Genomic DNA, 16,542 nt, shown 5'->3' on the forward strand with positions numbered 1-16,542 from the left:
TCTTGGGGTCCACGTCCATAGATCCCGCAAGGTTGCTGCGCAGGTCAATAGGGTTATAAAGAAGGCGTATGGTGTGCTGGCCTTCATTACTCGGTGTATTGAGTTCAAGAGCCGTGAGGTGATGTTGCAGCTCTATAGAACTCTGGTCAGACCACACTTGGAGTATTGTGTTCAATTCCGGTCGCCTCTTGTAAAAAAGATGTGGAACCTTCAGAGAGGGTGCAGAGGAGATTTACCAGGATGCTGCCTGGATTGGAGAGCATGTCTTATGAGGATAGGTTGAGTGAGCTAGGGCTTTTCTCTTTGGAGAGAAGGAGGATGAGAGGTGATTTGATAGAGGTGTACAAGATGATAAGAGGCATAGATCGAGTGACGTTAACCCTCACACTGTCCCTTAGTGACCCCTCACCCCAGCGCCCTGTGTCACTGACTGTATCCCCACTGATGTTAACCCAGCTCCCTCACACCATCCCTCAGTAACCCCTCTCCCCCAGCACCGTGTCACTGACTGTATCCCCACTGACGTTAACCCAGCTCCCTCACACCGTCCCTCAGTAACCTCTCTCCCCCAGCGCCCTGTGTCACTGACTGTATCCCCACTGACGTTAATCCCCCTCCCTCCCACCGTCCCTCAGTGACCCCTCTCCCCCAGTGCCCTGTCACTGATTGTATCACCACTGACGTTAATCCCCCTCCCTCACACTGTAATAGAAACACTTGCCAGACAATAACCCCTATTGGTCAAGTAATATTTGAGAGTTTTTTTTCTGAAGTAAATGATTGAAATGAGCCTTTCGTGATGTGTTTGAGTGAGTGACTGCTCCATGTTTTCTCCTCCTGGCAGACGGTTTTATAAAGACTTGCCCCCAAAGGCTCTGGAGAAAAAGTCCAACTTTGAGCTGCTGGAGTAAGTTTCCTCGTCTTGGATTTCTCTGTGAATGTCATCAGAGTGAACGACACTTCCCGATACTGTGGGAAGTCTCTCCACATGCTCGTCACCTCTGGACTGCTGAATTCTGACAACACCTGAGCTGGCTCCCCAGTGGGTTCTGATTTTAAACTGAGATACTTTGACCACTTGAGCTTTCACCCAGCTGCAGCACTGAGGTGCTCATCGTGTGAAATGCCTCGCTCTTTCACTTCCTTGCCTTGCCTCTTTCTGGGCTCCCGCTGCCACACTGTGGTCCAGCCTGTGTACATCAGGTGGTTGGACTCTCCACTACATCCCCAGAAGGAAGTGGTTAACAAAGAGGGTGAGCTTTGGAAGCCTCAAATGTTGGAGCTGGTGAAACTGCTCCACAAAACCCCATCAGGTGATTCTCTCCCCAGCTGTGAGATGAACATTGGTACCTGCTCCTCTCAGCAGCCACCATAGGGCTGTTGTCTTATGACAGTCCAACACACCAACCCCTGTTCAGTCTTCCACTGACCTGGGTGTACTCATTCATCCTAAAATGGTTGAAGTGGTCCCTGCAGAAACAAAGTTAGAGTCAAGTTTATTGCCAGATGCCCAAGTCCATGTGTGCACAGGGGCAAAGAAGAACTTGCATCAGTATCACAGGCACAGAGCATCAGATTAGCAGCTTTCACAAGGAAAACTTAAACATAAATTATACACAATTTTTACAGAAAACACAATTAGGCAAAAAAATACAAAGTGCAAGGTGATCAAAAGTGATCAAAGTGGTCACAGTGTTGTTAAACTGCAGTGATTCGGGTTGTGCCGGTTGGTTCAGGAACCGAATGGTTGAAGGGAAGTAGCTGTTCCTGAACCTGGTGGTGTGGGGACTTCAGGCTTCTGTACCTCCTGCCCGATGGGAGCTGTGAGAAGATGGCACGGCCCAGATGGTGGGGATCTTTGATGATCGATGTTGCCTTCTTGAGGCAGTGCCTCCTGTAGATAGTCCCGATGGTGGGGAGGGATGTGCCCGTGATGTACTGGGCTGAGTCCACTACTCTCCGCAGCTTCTTACGTTCGTGCTCACCACTTCACACTCCTGAAGCCTGTGTCTGGCCCAGATGTTCACTGCATTAACACCAGCACAGGCCGCTCACCGACAACGTTTCCTTCCTCACTGTTTGCTGATCGAAGCATCAGATTTCACACCGGTTTGGTGCCTGAACTGTTGATTTCTTACTCACGGTGAGTCCTTTCTCAGTCACTTGCCTGAGGCGGTGATTATTTAAAGAGTTCAAGCACAGAGCTCTCTGATGTGTCTCTGCCTTTTGTTTTACAGGAAGGATGTTGGTCTTGATTTGTTCTTTCCTAAGCAGTTGCAAGAAAGTATGAAGGTAAGAGCTCGCCTTGTGATCAAAACCACAACCGATGAATATGAGATAAGATACGATGCACGATATCATATCTTATGTCCTGATGATATGTACTGGTGATACCTTATGTATCTTGTGTCCCGTTCACAAGAGATGTCACAAATCCAATCCTGCTACCACCCAATCAGTCTGCTCTCAATCACCCGCAAAGTGATGGAGCAGTCACCAGCGGCGCCACCAAGTGACATAATCTTCAGTAACCTGCTCACCCGTGCCTGGTTTGCATTTCGTCAGGACCACCCAGCTTCAGCCCTCCTCCCTGTCCCGGGATATCTCTGCAGGGGTTCCTCAGGGCAGTGTCCTGGGCCCAACCATCTTCAGCTGCTTCATCAGTGACCCTCCTTCCACCATGAGGTCAGATGTGGGGATGTTCACCGATGACTGCACGATGTTCAGTACCAGCCACACCTCCTGGGTCAGTGAAGCAGCCCCTGGTCTGCAGGGAGCGAGACCCGGACAATATTCAGGCTATGGGCTGATAGGTGACGAAACACATAAAAGGGACCCGAGGGGCAGGTTTTTCACACAGAGGGAGGTGGGTGTGTGGAACGATCTGCCAGAGGAAGTGGTAGAGGTGGGTACAGTTACAACGTTTAATAGACACGTGGACGGGTACATGGATAGGGAAGCTTTAGAGGGATAGGGGCCAAACGTGGGCAAATGGCTGCTGCTCAGGTACCTGGCTAGCATGGACAAGTTGGGCCAAAGGGCCTGCTCCGTGCTGTGTGACTCTGTGACTATGAGGGAGAGGGTTGCCTGCTCCACACTCCAGCCCTGTCTGGAAGCCATCCTGTCAATCAGAGGACCCTGTCAGTGACACTGTGTGGAGTTACCACCTCGCTGATGTGAGGAACCCAGCGGTTCGGTGTGAGTACCCTGAGCCTGATCCCAGCTCTTTGGGGCAGGGAAGATGGGGCTTAGACCCCTGAGGTTACACTGTAGATTGCTACAGGTTGTGGACACAGCAGCTTCCTCCTCTCACCTCTCCCTGCTCCAGGTGAAACACCTCCGCAAACTCATCCAGCAAACCTTCCAGCAGTTTGCTCACCTGAAGGAGGATGAATGCATTGGCCAGTTCTTCCAGATTCTCGGCACCGTCACCGACTTTGAACAGGAACATTTCAAATGTGAACTTGGTGTAAGTGCACTTCCAGTTCTGCTGGTTTTAACCGTGGTCCTCTGATCCTCTGACCCCATGATGTTCCAGTGCTGACAGCCATGTTGTGGGGCACAGCGAGTACCGACCACTGTCAGCCTGCACTGAGCAGCTCACAGTTACTTCCATAACATCCCGCTTGTCCTCTGCTCTTGGCAGCGGCTCCTGTTGTACCTGAGGTCAGGAGGACCTTCGGCATCGGATATCCCGGGCTGGGCCAAGTCCTGATGCAGGGTTTAGGTCTGAAACATCGACAGTTCATTCCCCTCCCACAGGTGCTGTTCGACCCGCTGGGTTCCTCCAGCAGATTGTGTGTTGGTCCAGACTTCAGCCCCTGCACTCTCTGGTGTCTACATCCCGTCCCCTTGCTCCAAACTTCAGCCCCTGCACTCTCTGGTGTCTACATCCCGTCCCCTTGCTCCAGACTTCAGCCCCTGCACTCTCTGGTGTCTACATCCTGTCCCCTTGCTCCAGACTTCAGCCCCTGCACTCTCTGGTGTCTACATCCTGTCCCCTTGCTCATCAGACTGGAGAGATCACCAGTTAGTGGTTGTGATTCCCTGTCGCTGCCTGTCTCGAGACTGCCTGACTCACGGCCGAGGCTGCCTGCTCCCTGGGGCTGTGTCACACTCAGCCTGAGCTCATGGTGGGCAGGACGTTGGTGAATTCCAGGGCGATCAGATGGAGTGGGCCAGACCCTGGTTCACCAACACCCTCCTTTGTTGTTGCCCGGGGCCAGTTGACCTTTCCCTGTCATCACCTTCCACAGCCTGTGATTGGCTGAGCCTAATGAGCTTCTGGTGGGCAGGATGAAGTTCTATGTCCCTGCATCATTCCCCACCCAGCCCCTCATCATCCCCTCCCCATCGGGTTCCACCTAACCCCCACCTCACCTGTCCCCCCCTCACCGGTGGTGCTGCACACCGGCTGCTTCCTCCTCCCGCTCAGTCCTGACGCACGGTCTCGACCTGATACGTGACTTACACCCCTCCCCCCACGGATGCTGCTCGACCCGCTGGGCTCCTCCAGCGCTCTGGATTTTGTTCCCGATTCCAGCATCGGCAGTCTCTTCTGTCCCCAACGTCACCCGTGTCCTCAATCAGCTGTGGTGCTCAGCGCCCTGTGATAAACACGTTCCCTGCCCTGCGCTCCGTGTCCTGAGCTCCGTGTCCTGAGCTCCGTGTCCTGTGCTCCGTGTCCTGCTCCGTGTCCTGAGCTCCGTGTCCTGAGCTCCGTGTCCTGAGCTCCATGTCCTGAGCTCCGTGTCCTGCTCCGTGTCCTGAGCTCCATGTCCTGAGCTCCGTGTCCTGAGCTCCGTGTCCTGTGCTCCGTGTCCTGCTCCGTGTCCTGAGCTCCGTGTCCTGAGCTCCGTGTCCTGAGCTCTGTGCCCTGTGCTCCGTGTTCCACGGTGACCCGTTTCTCCGTGTTGTAGCAAGGCTGGACGATCGCGGTGGACCTGGTGATTGGACGGCAGGGCATCGGGCAGGTGATCAGCAAGGACGGGGTAAGTACAAAAGGGGGCGGGGCCAGGGGAGGGGAGGGGCCAGTCAGGGGGTAGGGCTAGGGGAGGGTTGGGCCAGTCAGGGGGCAGGTCAAAGGTGGCGCAGCCAGGAGGGGGCCAGGCCAGGGGCGGGGCCAAGGGAGGGGCGGGGCCAGTCAGGGGTAGGGCCAGGGGAGGGGGGGCAGTCAGGGGCGGGGCCAGGGGAGGGACAGGTCAGTCTGGGGGCGGGGCCATGGGTAGGGCCGGGGAGGGGCGGGGCCAGTCAGCGGCGGGTCAAAGGGGCAGGGCCAAACTGGAGCCAGGGGAGGCTGCCGATGGAAAGGTCCTGAGACTGACAGTGTGTGAGTCAGAGGGGGAGGGAGAGGGAGGGAGACAGGGAACACTACAGAACAGGGTCAGGCCCTTCGGCCCACAGTGTCTGTGCTGACCGTGATGCCAAATTAAACTGCACATCCCCCTTCACAGGGTCTGTATCCCTCTGTTCCCTGCCAGCCCATGTGTTTGTCTAAGTGCCTCTTAAACCCCTCTATTGTATCTGCCTCCACCCCCACCCCTGGCAGCCCGTTCCAGGCACCCACCACACTCTGTATAAACAACCTGCCTCACACATCTCCTTTAAACTTTCCCCCTCTCAATTTAAATGCATGCCCTCTAGTATTTGACATTTCAACCCTGGGGGGAAAAGATACCAGCTGTCTACCCTATCTCTGCCTCTCATAATTTTATAAACTTCTATCAGGTATCCCCTCAGCCTCTGACGCTCCAGAGAAAACATACCAAGTTTGTCCAACCTCTCCTTATAGCTCAGACCCTCTAATCCAGGCAGCGTCCTGGTGAACCTCTCCTGCACCCTCTCCAAAGCCCCCACATCCTTCCTGTAACGGAGCGACCAGAACTGCACACAACACTCCAGATGTGGCCTGACCAAAGTTTTGTACAGCTGCAACGTGACTTCCTGACTCCTACACTCAGTGCCCCGACAGATGAAGGTAAATATGCTGTAAACCTTCCTTGCTGCCCCATGTACGTGTGTGGCCACGTTCAGGGAGCTGTGGACTTGCCTCTGTGCATCGATGCTCCCAATGGCCCTGACATTTACTGTGAACTTTTCTCTGACTCTTGACCTCACAAAGTGCAACACCTCACACTTGTCCCGATGGAACTCCGGTGCCATTTGTCCACCCGTATTTCCAACTATATCCTGCAGCACCCTTTGACAATCTTCCTCATTGCCCACGACCCCGTCAAGTTTTGTGTCATCTGCAGACGTACGGATCAGCCCACCTACATTTTCATCCAAATCAGTTACATACATCACACACAACAGAGGTCCCAGCACTGATCCCTGCAGAACACCACTGGTCACACACATCCAGCCAGAGTAACACCCCTCCACCACTGCCCTCTGTCTCCCATGGCCAAGCCAGTTGTGAATTCAGTCGACCAAGTCTCCATGGACTCCATGTTCCTCCATCTTCTGGATCAGGCTCCCGTGAGGGACCGTGTCAAACACCACACTGGTCCATGCAAACAACACCCACTGTCCTGCCCTCATCAATCACCCTGGTCACCTCCTTGGAAATCTCAATCAAGTTCTCTCTCAATTAGAGGGAGAGAGAGAGAGTGAGTCACAGAGAGAGGGAGGGAGTGAGTCACAGAGAGAGGGAGGGTGACAGAGAGAGGGAGTGAGTCACAGGGAGTGAGTCACAGAGATAGAGAGGAAGTGAGTCACAGAGAGAGGGACTGTCAGAGAGAGAGAGGGAGTGAGTCAGAGAGAGAGGGAGTGAGTCAGAGAGTGAGAGGGAGTGAGTCATAGAGAGGGGGGAGTGAGTCAGAGAGAGGGAGTGAGTCACAGGGAGTCACAGAGATAGAGAGGAAGTGAGTCACAGAGAGAAGGACTGTCAGAGAGAGAGAGGGAGTGAGTCACAGAGAGAGAGGGAGTGAGTCACAGAGTGAGAGGGAGTGAGTCATAGAGAGGGGGGAGTGAGACGTAGAACACAGAACAGCAGAGGAACAGGCAGGGCACCGTCCAGTCTGTCTGCAGACCCCCCCCACTGGATTGTCAGCCCTATCCGTGCATGGACCCACAGGGCTGGTGGGCTGCTCGAGGGGCTGGTGATCACAGCCAGTGGCTCCAAGGTGGTCTGTAGAGAGAGGCTGTGGGGGGTGAAGGGAAATCTCCCGATAACACTAACCAACAGAAGCTGTGACTGAGGGCAAAGCATCGCTGTCCCAAGGCAAACCCGTTCATTGCTGTCTCGTTCCCAAACCCCACTCCATTTGTGCTTGGGGTTTACTGTGAGTTAATAACGAGGGTAGTAGGTTGCACACAGAAGCTCTACACATTGCTGACCTTGAGGGTAATAGGTGATGCGTGACCTGTGACATCAATGGATGTCTCTGTAGCAGGAAAATGTCATCCACGTTAAGGTTTATCCCTCACGGATGTGGTCCAGCCAATTTCCCCTTGGAAGTGATCCCGAGTGCAAACTTGCCTGGATAGAACCACGTGATGGTCCGAAGGGCCTCTTTCTGTGCAGTCGTACTCAAGTTTGCACAAGTTTGCATAAAATGAAGATGAAGGTAGATCCAACGTCTGGACAAATATTTGGTGGATGGTGACATTTGAAGTTTAAAATGGACTGTAGGTTCAAGAAGTAAATGAAATATTAGTTTGTTTTCATTTCTGTACAGCCCATCAGTTTGGCAGAATTCAGGCAGATTCAATCCATCAAATCTGCTCATTCAGAAGGTAACACGAAAGCTTTGCTTCAACTGGAAATCAGTGGGGCTTCACAGGTAAGAACGATCTCAACTATTACAGAGCGTCTCTTCACCAGTGCAGTCGTGATCCAAATAATCGCAATATTGCAGTGTCTACACCAGTGCATTCAAGATCCACACACAGTCGCAATTATTGCAGTGTGTCTCTGCACCAGTGCAGTCAAGATCCACACACAATCGCAATTATTCACTGCTGAATGCTCTTCTGACATCATTTCTTTCACTGGAACTTTCTTTTACAGACCTCTGGTGATTTAAGATCTGTAACTATCATACATGGGAGAGAGATTTTGTTGTAAAGGGTTGTGGGGAGACGGGACAGGGTCCACAGGTCACTGAAGGCTCCGACTGGGTTCACAGATCCCCCGGTTCTGACTCCAGGTGGTGGTGAGAGAGGTGTGTCAGTTCCGGGCCCGCCCTGGTGTTTGAGAACACCCCCAGCCTCCCTTTCCACAGGCAGGTCTGTGGGATCCTGCATTGGCTCAAACGGAAAGGGAGTCCTCGGGACAGCAGGGAACGCCTCACGGCCCCCAGGAAGTCCATCAGGATCGACGGAAGGAGTTCCCTCCCTCCCAAACCTCCCTCCTGCCTGTCCCGCCTGCCCCGCCTGTGGGAGAGGCTGCAGGTCTCTGGGCCTCAGAGGTGGGGAAGCAGAGAGAGGGAGTCACCCCAGGGAGCACCTGTGGGGGTGCACGGTGGGTGCTGGTTTCTGCAGACACCGGGCACACGGTGTGGACCGTCTTTTCCTGTTTCTCTTTCTCAAAGGAGATTCATCCCATGATGACAAACATCACGTTGTTACAGTCCTTCCACATTCCTTGATCCACACAGTTTACAGCCAACAAATTACAGCAGGGTCTGCCTCATCCAGAACGCACGTCAGCCTGTGCCCCTGCACTGGTCCCGGAGGGCCTCCAACCTATCCGTGGACACCGCCTGCTCCCTCTCCAGGGACACACGGGCACGGACGTGACCCCGGGAGAGGGGCGGGCGGTCGGCTCGGGCAGAACCCTCGACTGCCCGCCGCCTGGACCCGTGGACGGCCACCTTGACCAAGTCTAGGGGCAGACCGAACAGGAGATCCCCTGACCAACCGCACATCCTCCGCACCGGGTGACCAGAGATCAGGAGCGTGGGGCTGGAGTGCAGCCAGAACCTGAGGAGCAGCCCCTGCGAGTCCTGGCGTGGACAGTTCACCAAACCCTGTCCTCTCCAGCCAAGGTGTTGAGGGCAGCAGGCGCCGGGGAATACCACCACCCTCCAACTCCCACACCATCCCGTTTGGAAATATATCACCAGGCCTTCAACCCTGGGTGGAAATCCTGGACCTCCCTCCCCAACAACACCACCAGGTGGACCAATGGGTCAAGATGGAGGCTCACCCCCAACTTCTCAAGGGGTAGTTGTGGATGGGGAACAAGTTCTGCCCTGGCCGGTGATCCTTGGATCCCCAGGGTCGAAAACCCCAGGTGAAACGTCATCGGCACAGCTCCCGTCTCATCTGTCGGAAGGTTCCGGCATCTCCTGTCTTTATCTCAGATTTCCAGCAGCTGCCGTATTTTCCTGCATATTTCCTCTACGGGAGATTATTGGAAAGAAGTCTGGGTCTTTGGAATTGGGTTTAATATCTGGGAATGTGAAAGGCTTCAGTACACTGGGAAAGCAAAAAACTGCAAATGCTGGAAACCTGAAATAAAGGCAGACAATGTTGGAACTACTCAGCAGGTTGGGCAGCGTCTGTGGAGAGAGAGAGAGGGAGAGAGAGAGAGAGAGAGAGAGACAGAGTTAATGTTTCAGCTTAAAGAACTGGGAAAGGTTACAAGCCACTCACGGTTTAAGTTACAAATCCTCCTCTAATGTTGCAGATCAACGGATAATTCCAGTATTTCCTATTTAGTGAGCGGGAATGTGAAGGGTTTTGTCCGATGGGATTGGGAGTGGGAATGTGAAGGGTTTGGTCCGATGGGATTGGGTTCAGTGGGAATGTGAAGGGTTTGGTCCGGTGGGATTGGGTTCAGTGGGAATGTGAAGGGTTTGGTCCGATGGGATTGGAAGTGGGAATGTGAAGGGTTTGGTCCAGTGGGATTGAGAGTGGGAATGTGAAGGGTTTGGTCCGGTGGGATTGGGTTCATTGGGAATGTGAAGGGTTTGGTCCGATGGGATTGGAAGTGGGAATGTGAAGGGTTTGGTCCGATGGGATTGGGTTCATTGGGAATGTGAAGGGTTTGGTCCGATGGGATTGGGAGTGGGAATGTGAAGGGTTTGGTCCAATTGGATTCTGCGTTATGAATTATGCCTTTGTAGCTGAAGAATCATTTCCCCGTTTGTCTGCGCTCCTCCGGATCTCCCCTCGTCATTAATCATCTCGTTGTCCACTGTCTGAACATTCCCAGTTGTGACACCCCCTCTTATGTACACTGCAGCCTCTGACCATAACCACCTCATCGCTGGCAAAGGCAGAGAACATGGCCAACCTCATCGATGGGTACTGTCAGCTGGAGCGGGGTACAACCGTCTCCCTCATCTCACAGCCCAAGACAGGTGAGTGATGGAGCAACTCTCCTGCCCAGTGTTACATCCGTACACAGACTGTCTACATACCAGCTTTCTGTGTGGCCCCAGAGGGCAGCTTGATTGCAGAAATGATTGACCACAGACTGGAAGCAGTGACGATATCGAGTGGAACCTGGAGCAAAAAATCCAACTGCTGGAGGGACTCAGCGGGTCAGGCAGCATCTGTGGAGAGAGATGGGCAGTCGACATTCTGGGTTGAGACCCTTCATCTGGACTGCTTAGTGCAGGGATGGAGAACCTGGGAGAAAAGAATGTTTGTCTGCTGAGACAGGGTGGGAGGAGGCGTCGTCTCAGTCACTGTGGCAGTCAGTGGGTTTGTAGTAAATGTCAGTTTGTCTCCTGAGATCTAGATAGATCTAGATAGGGGAAAGAGGTGTCGGAGACGGACCAAATGAACCTGAAGGCGGGGTGGAAGTTGGTGGTGGAGCTGACGGAATTGACAAGTTCCACACGGGTGCAGGAGGCAGCCCCAATGCAGTTGTTGATGTAGCGGAGAAAGAGTTGGGGGAGGTGCCAGGGTAGATTTGGAACAACAATTGCTCCACGTAGCCAATGAAAAGGCAGGTAGTCAGGGCCGACGGGAGTGCTCACAACTGCACCTCTGGTTTGTAGGAAGTGGGAGGAGTCGAGACCACCGGTTCTGCCGGGCGGAGGGGAGTGTTGGTGGAGGGGAGCCGGTTGGGTCTGTGCTCCAGGAAGAAACCGAGAGTGCTGAGGTCTTCCTGATGGGGATGGAAGCGTACAGGGACGGGACGTCCGTGGTGAAGATGAGACGGTGGGAGCCGGGGAAATGGAAGTGATTAAAATAGTGGAGAGTGTGCGAGGAGTCCCGGATGTAGGTGGGATGTAGGTGGGTTAGTTAGTAAGTAGGTAGGTTGGTGGAGGCAGATACGATAGAGGTGCTTAGATAGGCACATGAATGTGCAGAGAATGGACATTGTGTAGGCTGAAGGGATTAGTTTAGTTAGGTGTTTAATTAGTTTGGTACAGCATTGTGGGCCGAAGGGCCTGTTCCTGTGCTGTCCTGTTCTGTGTTCTAGGCAGGAGGTAGGTGCGAACGGTGACTCTAATGAGCATCTTCCTGACAGGATTCTCCCTGGCCTGAGAGGTGGGGTGTCTCTCCTTCCAATTCCACCTCTTATTATCAAAGGCACTGAGTCCAAACCAGGCCTGGCTGGTGTGATGGGAGCCCACCAGTCCCAGCCCAGCAGGGGAGCTCCTGGTTCTGGCTGGTGTGATGGGAGCCCACCAGTCCCAGCCCAGCAGGGGAGCTCCTGGTTCTGGCTGGTGTGATGGGAGCCCAGCAGTCCCAGCCCAGCAGGGGAGCTCCTGGTTCTGGCTGGTGTGATGGGAGCCCACCAGTCCCAGCCCAGCAGGGGAGCACTGAATCACCCTCCTGGTTCTGTGTGGCTGTAGGTGCCTGTGCTGAAGGATTCATGTGGTAACCCTGTTGTGATTCTTCTGCTCCCACAGATCAGGATGGAAAGGACAAACTGCCTGACCTTCCCACCCGGTACGTACACACACCTTCCACGCAGGGGTCATCGGAGAGCCAACACCATCTTGTTAGGTAGGACCAATACCCAAGGGCCTTACATCGGGATGTTCCCTGACCACAGGAGAGACCACAGCACCACTGGACGGGTGGGCAAAGGCTAGGCAAACAGGAGTGTGTCCACACACAATGATTAGGGAGGGGTTCCTGAGCTGGGAGCCACGGGATGTGAAGCCAGGGCAGATGGGGCTGGGGTCATGAGAGAGACGTGCACACCATATTAGAGGAGCAGGCCTTGTTGTGGGATTACACAGCCCTGTGTTAGACAGGCCCTGTGGTGGGATTACACAGCCCTGTGTTATGCAGGCCTTGTTGTGAGATTACACAGCCCTGTGTTATACAGGCCCTGTCCTGGGATTACACAGCCCTGTGTTGTACAGGCCCTGTGGTGGGATTGCACAGTCCTGTGTTGTACAGGTCCTGTGGTGGGATTGCACAGCCCTGTGTTGTACAGGCCCTGTGGTGGGTTTACACAGTCCTGTGTTGTACAGGCCTTGTTTAGAAGTGGTTGCTAAGGGACCCTCCTCTGCCTTTGTTTTAGGCCCAGACCTGAGGTGACGATAACTGAGGAGCCGCGATCCATGTTGTCACGGAACAGCATGGGTGAGTCACACGTGTGGACACGGGTGTGTGGGGACAGATGGGGCTCTGATGTTGGGGTCGGGAGGCGGGGAGGAGCAGATCAGAGGGCGGCCCTACTAATGCTTTGGATTCTGACGTTCCTGACAGAAGCTCATTCGCTGGGTGGGGGCAGAGGGGCACTTGGTCATTTCAGGTATGGGCACGTTGAACTGGGCACTGCTGGGAACTGAGGCTCACCCACCGCAGCTCAGAGCCTCCCGATGGTTGTGTGCTCCCTCACCTCACCCCCAGGGGCATCTACCCTGTGATCCCTCTGTGTGTGCTCCCACCTCACCCCCAGGGACATCTATCCCGTGATCCCTCTGTGTGCCCCCACACCCCGAGGGGTATCTACCCCGTGATCCCTCTGTGGGTGCCCCTCCACACCACATGATCACTGTGTGGACCCAACAGTGTGGGTCACCGTGAATCTTCCCGCTCTCCTGATCCGGAGCTCGGGAGGGAGTTCTTGCACTGGATTAGGGAGCTCAGTGCTTTTTTGGTTCTTCATTACTTATAACGACAGAAGGAATCATTGGGCCCATTGAGACCATGCTAGCCCCCAGTGGTGCTCTCCCACCAATCATTTCCCTGGGGTGTTCTGGTCCCTGGACCTGTAAGACCCCCGGTGAGACCCTCAGAGTTGCCCGGTCCAGTGGCACATGGCCCCTGTTTCTGTGAGGGTGAGGTGTCAGGTAGCCCGTGGGTCCACGTCACCACTACCCTCCCCCTAACGGGTGCCGGTGTGTCGGAGGGGTCACTACCTCCCTGCTGCTGCCTCGGGATCATTCTGTGCTTCCACCTACTGCCTGACAGATAGCCTGAGCTGATGACTTGTTGAGTCCACCCCCCACCCCCAAACCACCACCCAACTGCTCCACCCCTCCAGCCCAAGACAGCAGCAAGTCCTTTACCCCAAGGCTAGGCACTCAGATACCCCTACATAGATAGGGGTATCACCTTGGGACTGATACCCTTATCCGTGGGAATTGGGGATCCCTCTGTCGCATGGAGCCCCTTCTCTGCATTCCCTGCACCCCAGCATCTGCGCTCCCCACCCCCGTGTTTTCTCCCCAGCTGATGGGAGTTCTCTGAATCTTTTACAGAGTCTGATATCTACGCTGAAATCCCTGACACACCGCGGTCAGCAGGTAAATGTGGAACGAGACCGACAGGGATCCTCATTGGTAACGGATTTATTGTCATCCACGTTCCGAGATACAGTGAGAAGCTGCGTGCCATCCAGAATGCTTCCAATGTTGAAAGGACTGGACAGAGTAGATGTGGCTAAGCTGTTTCCCTTGGTGGGTGAGCCCAGGACTAGAGGGCACAGTCTTAGAATTAGAGGGTACCTGTTTAGAACAGAAATGAAGGGATATTTCTTTAGCCAGAGGGTTGTGGATTTATGCAATTTGTTGCCACGTACAGCTGTGGAGGCCCGATCATTGGGGACGTTTAAGGAAGAGATTGATAGGTATCTAATTAATCAGGGTATCAAGGGATATGGGGGAAAGGCCGGGAATTGGGGCTAGATGGGAGAATAGTTTAGCTCATGGAGAGGTAGCGGAGCAGACTCGATGGGCCGAATGGCCTACTTCTGCTCCCTTGTCTTGTGACCTTGTGATCATTCTGTACACAAGTACATCGAGATAGCACAGAGAGTTACAGAGAAGGTGCAGTGCAGGGAGACAAGGAAAGGGCCACGATGAGGTAGATTGAGAGATCAAGAGATCATCTCTATTGTACAAGAGGTCCATTCAAGAGTCTTATCACAAGGGGATAGAAGCTGTCCTTGAGCCTAGTGGAACGTGTTTTCAGTCTTCTGTACCTTCTAACCGATGGAAGAGGAGAGAAGAGAGAATGTCCCGGGTGATTATGCTGGCTGCTTCATCAAGGCAGTGGGAAGTAAAGACAAGAGTCCAAGGAGGGGAGGCTGGTGTCCGTGATGCGCTGGGCTGTGTCCACAACTCTCTGCAGTTTCTTGCCGTCCTGGGCAGAGCAGTTGCTGTACCAAGCCGTGATACATCCAGATAGGATGCTTTCTATGGTGCATCGGTAAAAGTTGATGAGGGTCGATGAGGACAATCCAAATTTCTTTAGCCTCCTGAGGAAGTAGAGGCGCTGGTGAGCTTTCTTGGCCGTGGCTTCTACGTGGTTAGACCAGGACAGGCTACTGGTGATGTTCACTCCCAGGAATTTGAAGCTCTCAACCCTCTTGACCTCAGCACCATTGATGTAGACAGGTGCATGTACACCGCCCCCTTTCCTGAAGTCAATGACCAGCTCTTTTGTTTAGCTGAATGTGGCAGGGAATGGGAAGTGCAGACTGAGCCAGATATGAGAGATGCCCTGGTCAGGAATGTAGCCTCCTTATCCCTCCCACACCAACAGACCTTTCTGTAATCTTCAGCGGCCCTTACAGACAAGTGGTGTAGGTGGTGTGAGGGTTGTCTCGAGGTCTGTGAACACCAGCTGGAGTGAGGAGCTTCAGCCACTCTCCCTGTTGTGGGGTGGGTGGAACCAGCGCGCTGGCTCCCAGTCTGACACTCTGCTCATTTCTCTTCAATTTCCTTACAGTTCCTCAGAACAGTATCTCTCGAGACTCAGTGGTTCTGGGCAGGATTCTGGGAGAAGGATTCTTTGGTCAGGTTTATGAAGGAGTTTACAAGACGGCGGTGAGTCTTTTCTCTTCAAATCACCTTGTGATGTGACGTTTGAACGTCAAGGTGTTATATCCCACGCTGAGCCGTTGTGTGTTTACTGGTCAATGTCGGAACTGGAAGATTTCCTCCTCTTTGGACCTGGTGGCCCAGGTTTCTCAAGTCTGGGACATCTTGTGACAGAGTCCTAGAGATGTGTAGCACAGAGACAGGCCCTTCAGCCCATCCTGCCCATGCTGACCATTTTGCCCGTCTACACTAATCCTGTTTGGCCACATTAGGACCATACCCTTCTATTCCTTGACTCTGTAAGTTACTGTCTAGTTGCATCTTAAATACAGTGACTGTACCTGACTCCACCACCCCCTCTGGCAGTGAGTTCCAGATTTCACCTACTTTGTGCAAAAAAAAATTAACTTTCCCTTTCCCCCTTAAAACTCCTTCCTCTCACCTTCAACCTATGCCCTCTTGTTTTTGATACCCCTTCCACAGGAAAAAGATATCTACCCTGTCTATGCCCCTCATGATTTTATAAACCTCCATCAGGTCACCCTCCCTCCATCAGCCTCCCTAGTTCCAGGGAAAACAGTCCCAGCCTGTCCAATCCCTCCCCATGACTGAAGTCCTCTAAACAAGAGACACCCTGGTGAACTTCTCTGTACCCTCTCTGGCGCAGTCACATCCTCCCTGCAGTGTGGTGACCAGAACTGCACGCAGTGCTCCCAGCACGGTCTGACCAGCATTTGCAAAGTTGCGACATAACGTCCCAACTTTTATTTTCTATGTCCTGACCTATGAAGGCAGGCATACCGTACACCTTCGTCACCGCCCTATCTATTGTGTTGCCACTTTCAGGGAACTCTGGACTTGAACCTTCTGTTCAACAACATTCCTTAGTGCCCTACCATGCATTGTTTACATCCTACCCCTACTTGCCTTCCTAAATACATTCCGTTGGGATTAAATTCCATCTGCCAACTTGGTAGCCAACCTTCCAACTGACCTGTATCCTTCTGTGGCCTTGGACAATCTTCCTCACTACCCACAAAATCACCAACGTTTGTGTCAGCTGCAAACTCACTGATCATTCCTCCGGCATTTGCATCCAAGATGTTGATATATCACAAACAGCGAGGGTCCCAGGACCGATCCCTGCGGTACAACACTGGTCACTGACTTCCCATCAGAAGACCATGTCTCCACCACTCTCTGCCTCCTGACACCAAGCCAGCGTTGGATCCAATCAGGCAGCGCACCTCGGAGTGCAAGGAACCTTGTGGACCAGCGCACCATGCGGGACCTTGTCAGCTGTAAATGGGATGTGGGCAGTGCTGGTGAAGCAACATTTACGATCCATCCA

The 16,542-nt window shown here is 53.5% G+C and overlaps 1 protein-coding gene across 3 annotated transcripts in view; it reads left to right on the top strand.

Moving 5' to 3' along the window:
• Positions 1–16,542, top strand: part of ptk2ba (protein tyrosine kinase 2 beta, a) — a 113,381-nt gene that overhangs the window by 62,509 nt on the left and 34,330 nt on the right. For all 3 annotated transcript variants that reach the window (XM_052012658.1, XM_052012657.1, XM_052012659.1), the window contains exons 6-15: positions 845–907; positions 2,238–2,292; positions 3,329–3,469; positions 4,920–4,991; positions 7,683–7,787; positions 10,196–10,313; positions 11,820–11,859; positions 12,443–12,504; positions 13,629–13,673; positions 15,100–15,197. In XM_052012658.1, the coding sequence (XP_051868618.1) occupies positions 845–907; positions 2,238–2,292; positions 3,329–3,469; positions 4,920–4,991; positions 7,683–7,787; positions 10,196–10,313; positions 11,820–11,859; positions 12,443–12,504; positions 13,629–13,673; positions 15,100–15,197 (799 nt within the window). The remainder of the gene's footprint in view (positions 1–844; positions 908–2,237; positions 2,293–3,328; positions 3,470–4,919; positions 4,992–7,682; positions 7,788–10,195; positions 10,314–11,819; positions 11,860–12,442; positions 12,505–13,628; positions 13,674–15,099; positions 15,198–16,542) is intronic.

Source organism: Pristis pectinata, chromosome 3 (genome assembly GCF_009764475.1).
Source record: "Pristis pectinata isolate sPriPec2 chromosome 3, sPriPec2.1.pri, whole genome shotgun sequence".
In the NCBI taxonomy this organism is placed as follows: domain Eukaryota; kingdom Metazoa; phylum Chordata; class Chondrichthyes; order Rhinopristiformes; family Pristidae; genus Pristis; species Pristis pectinata.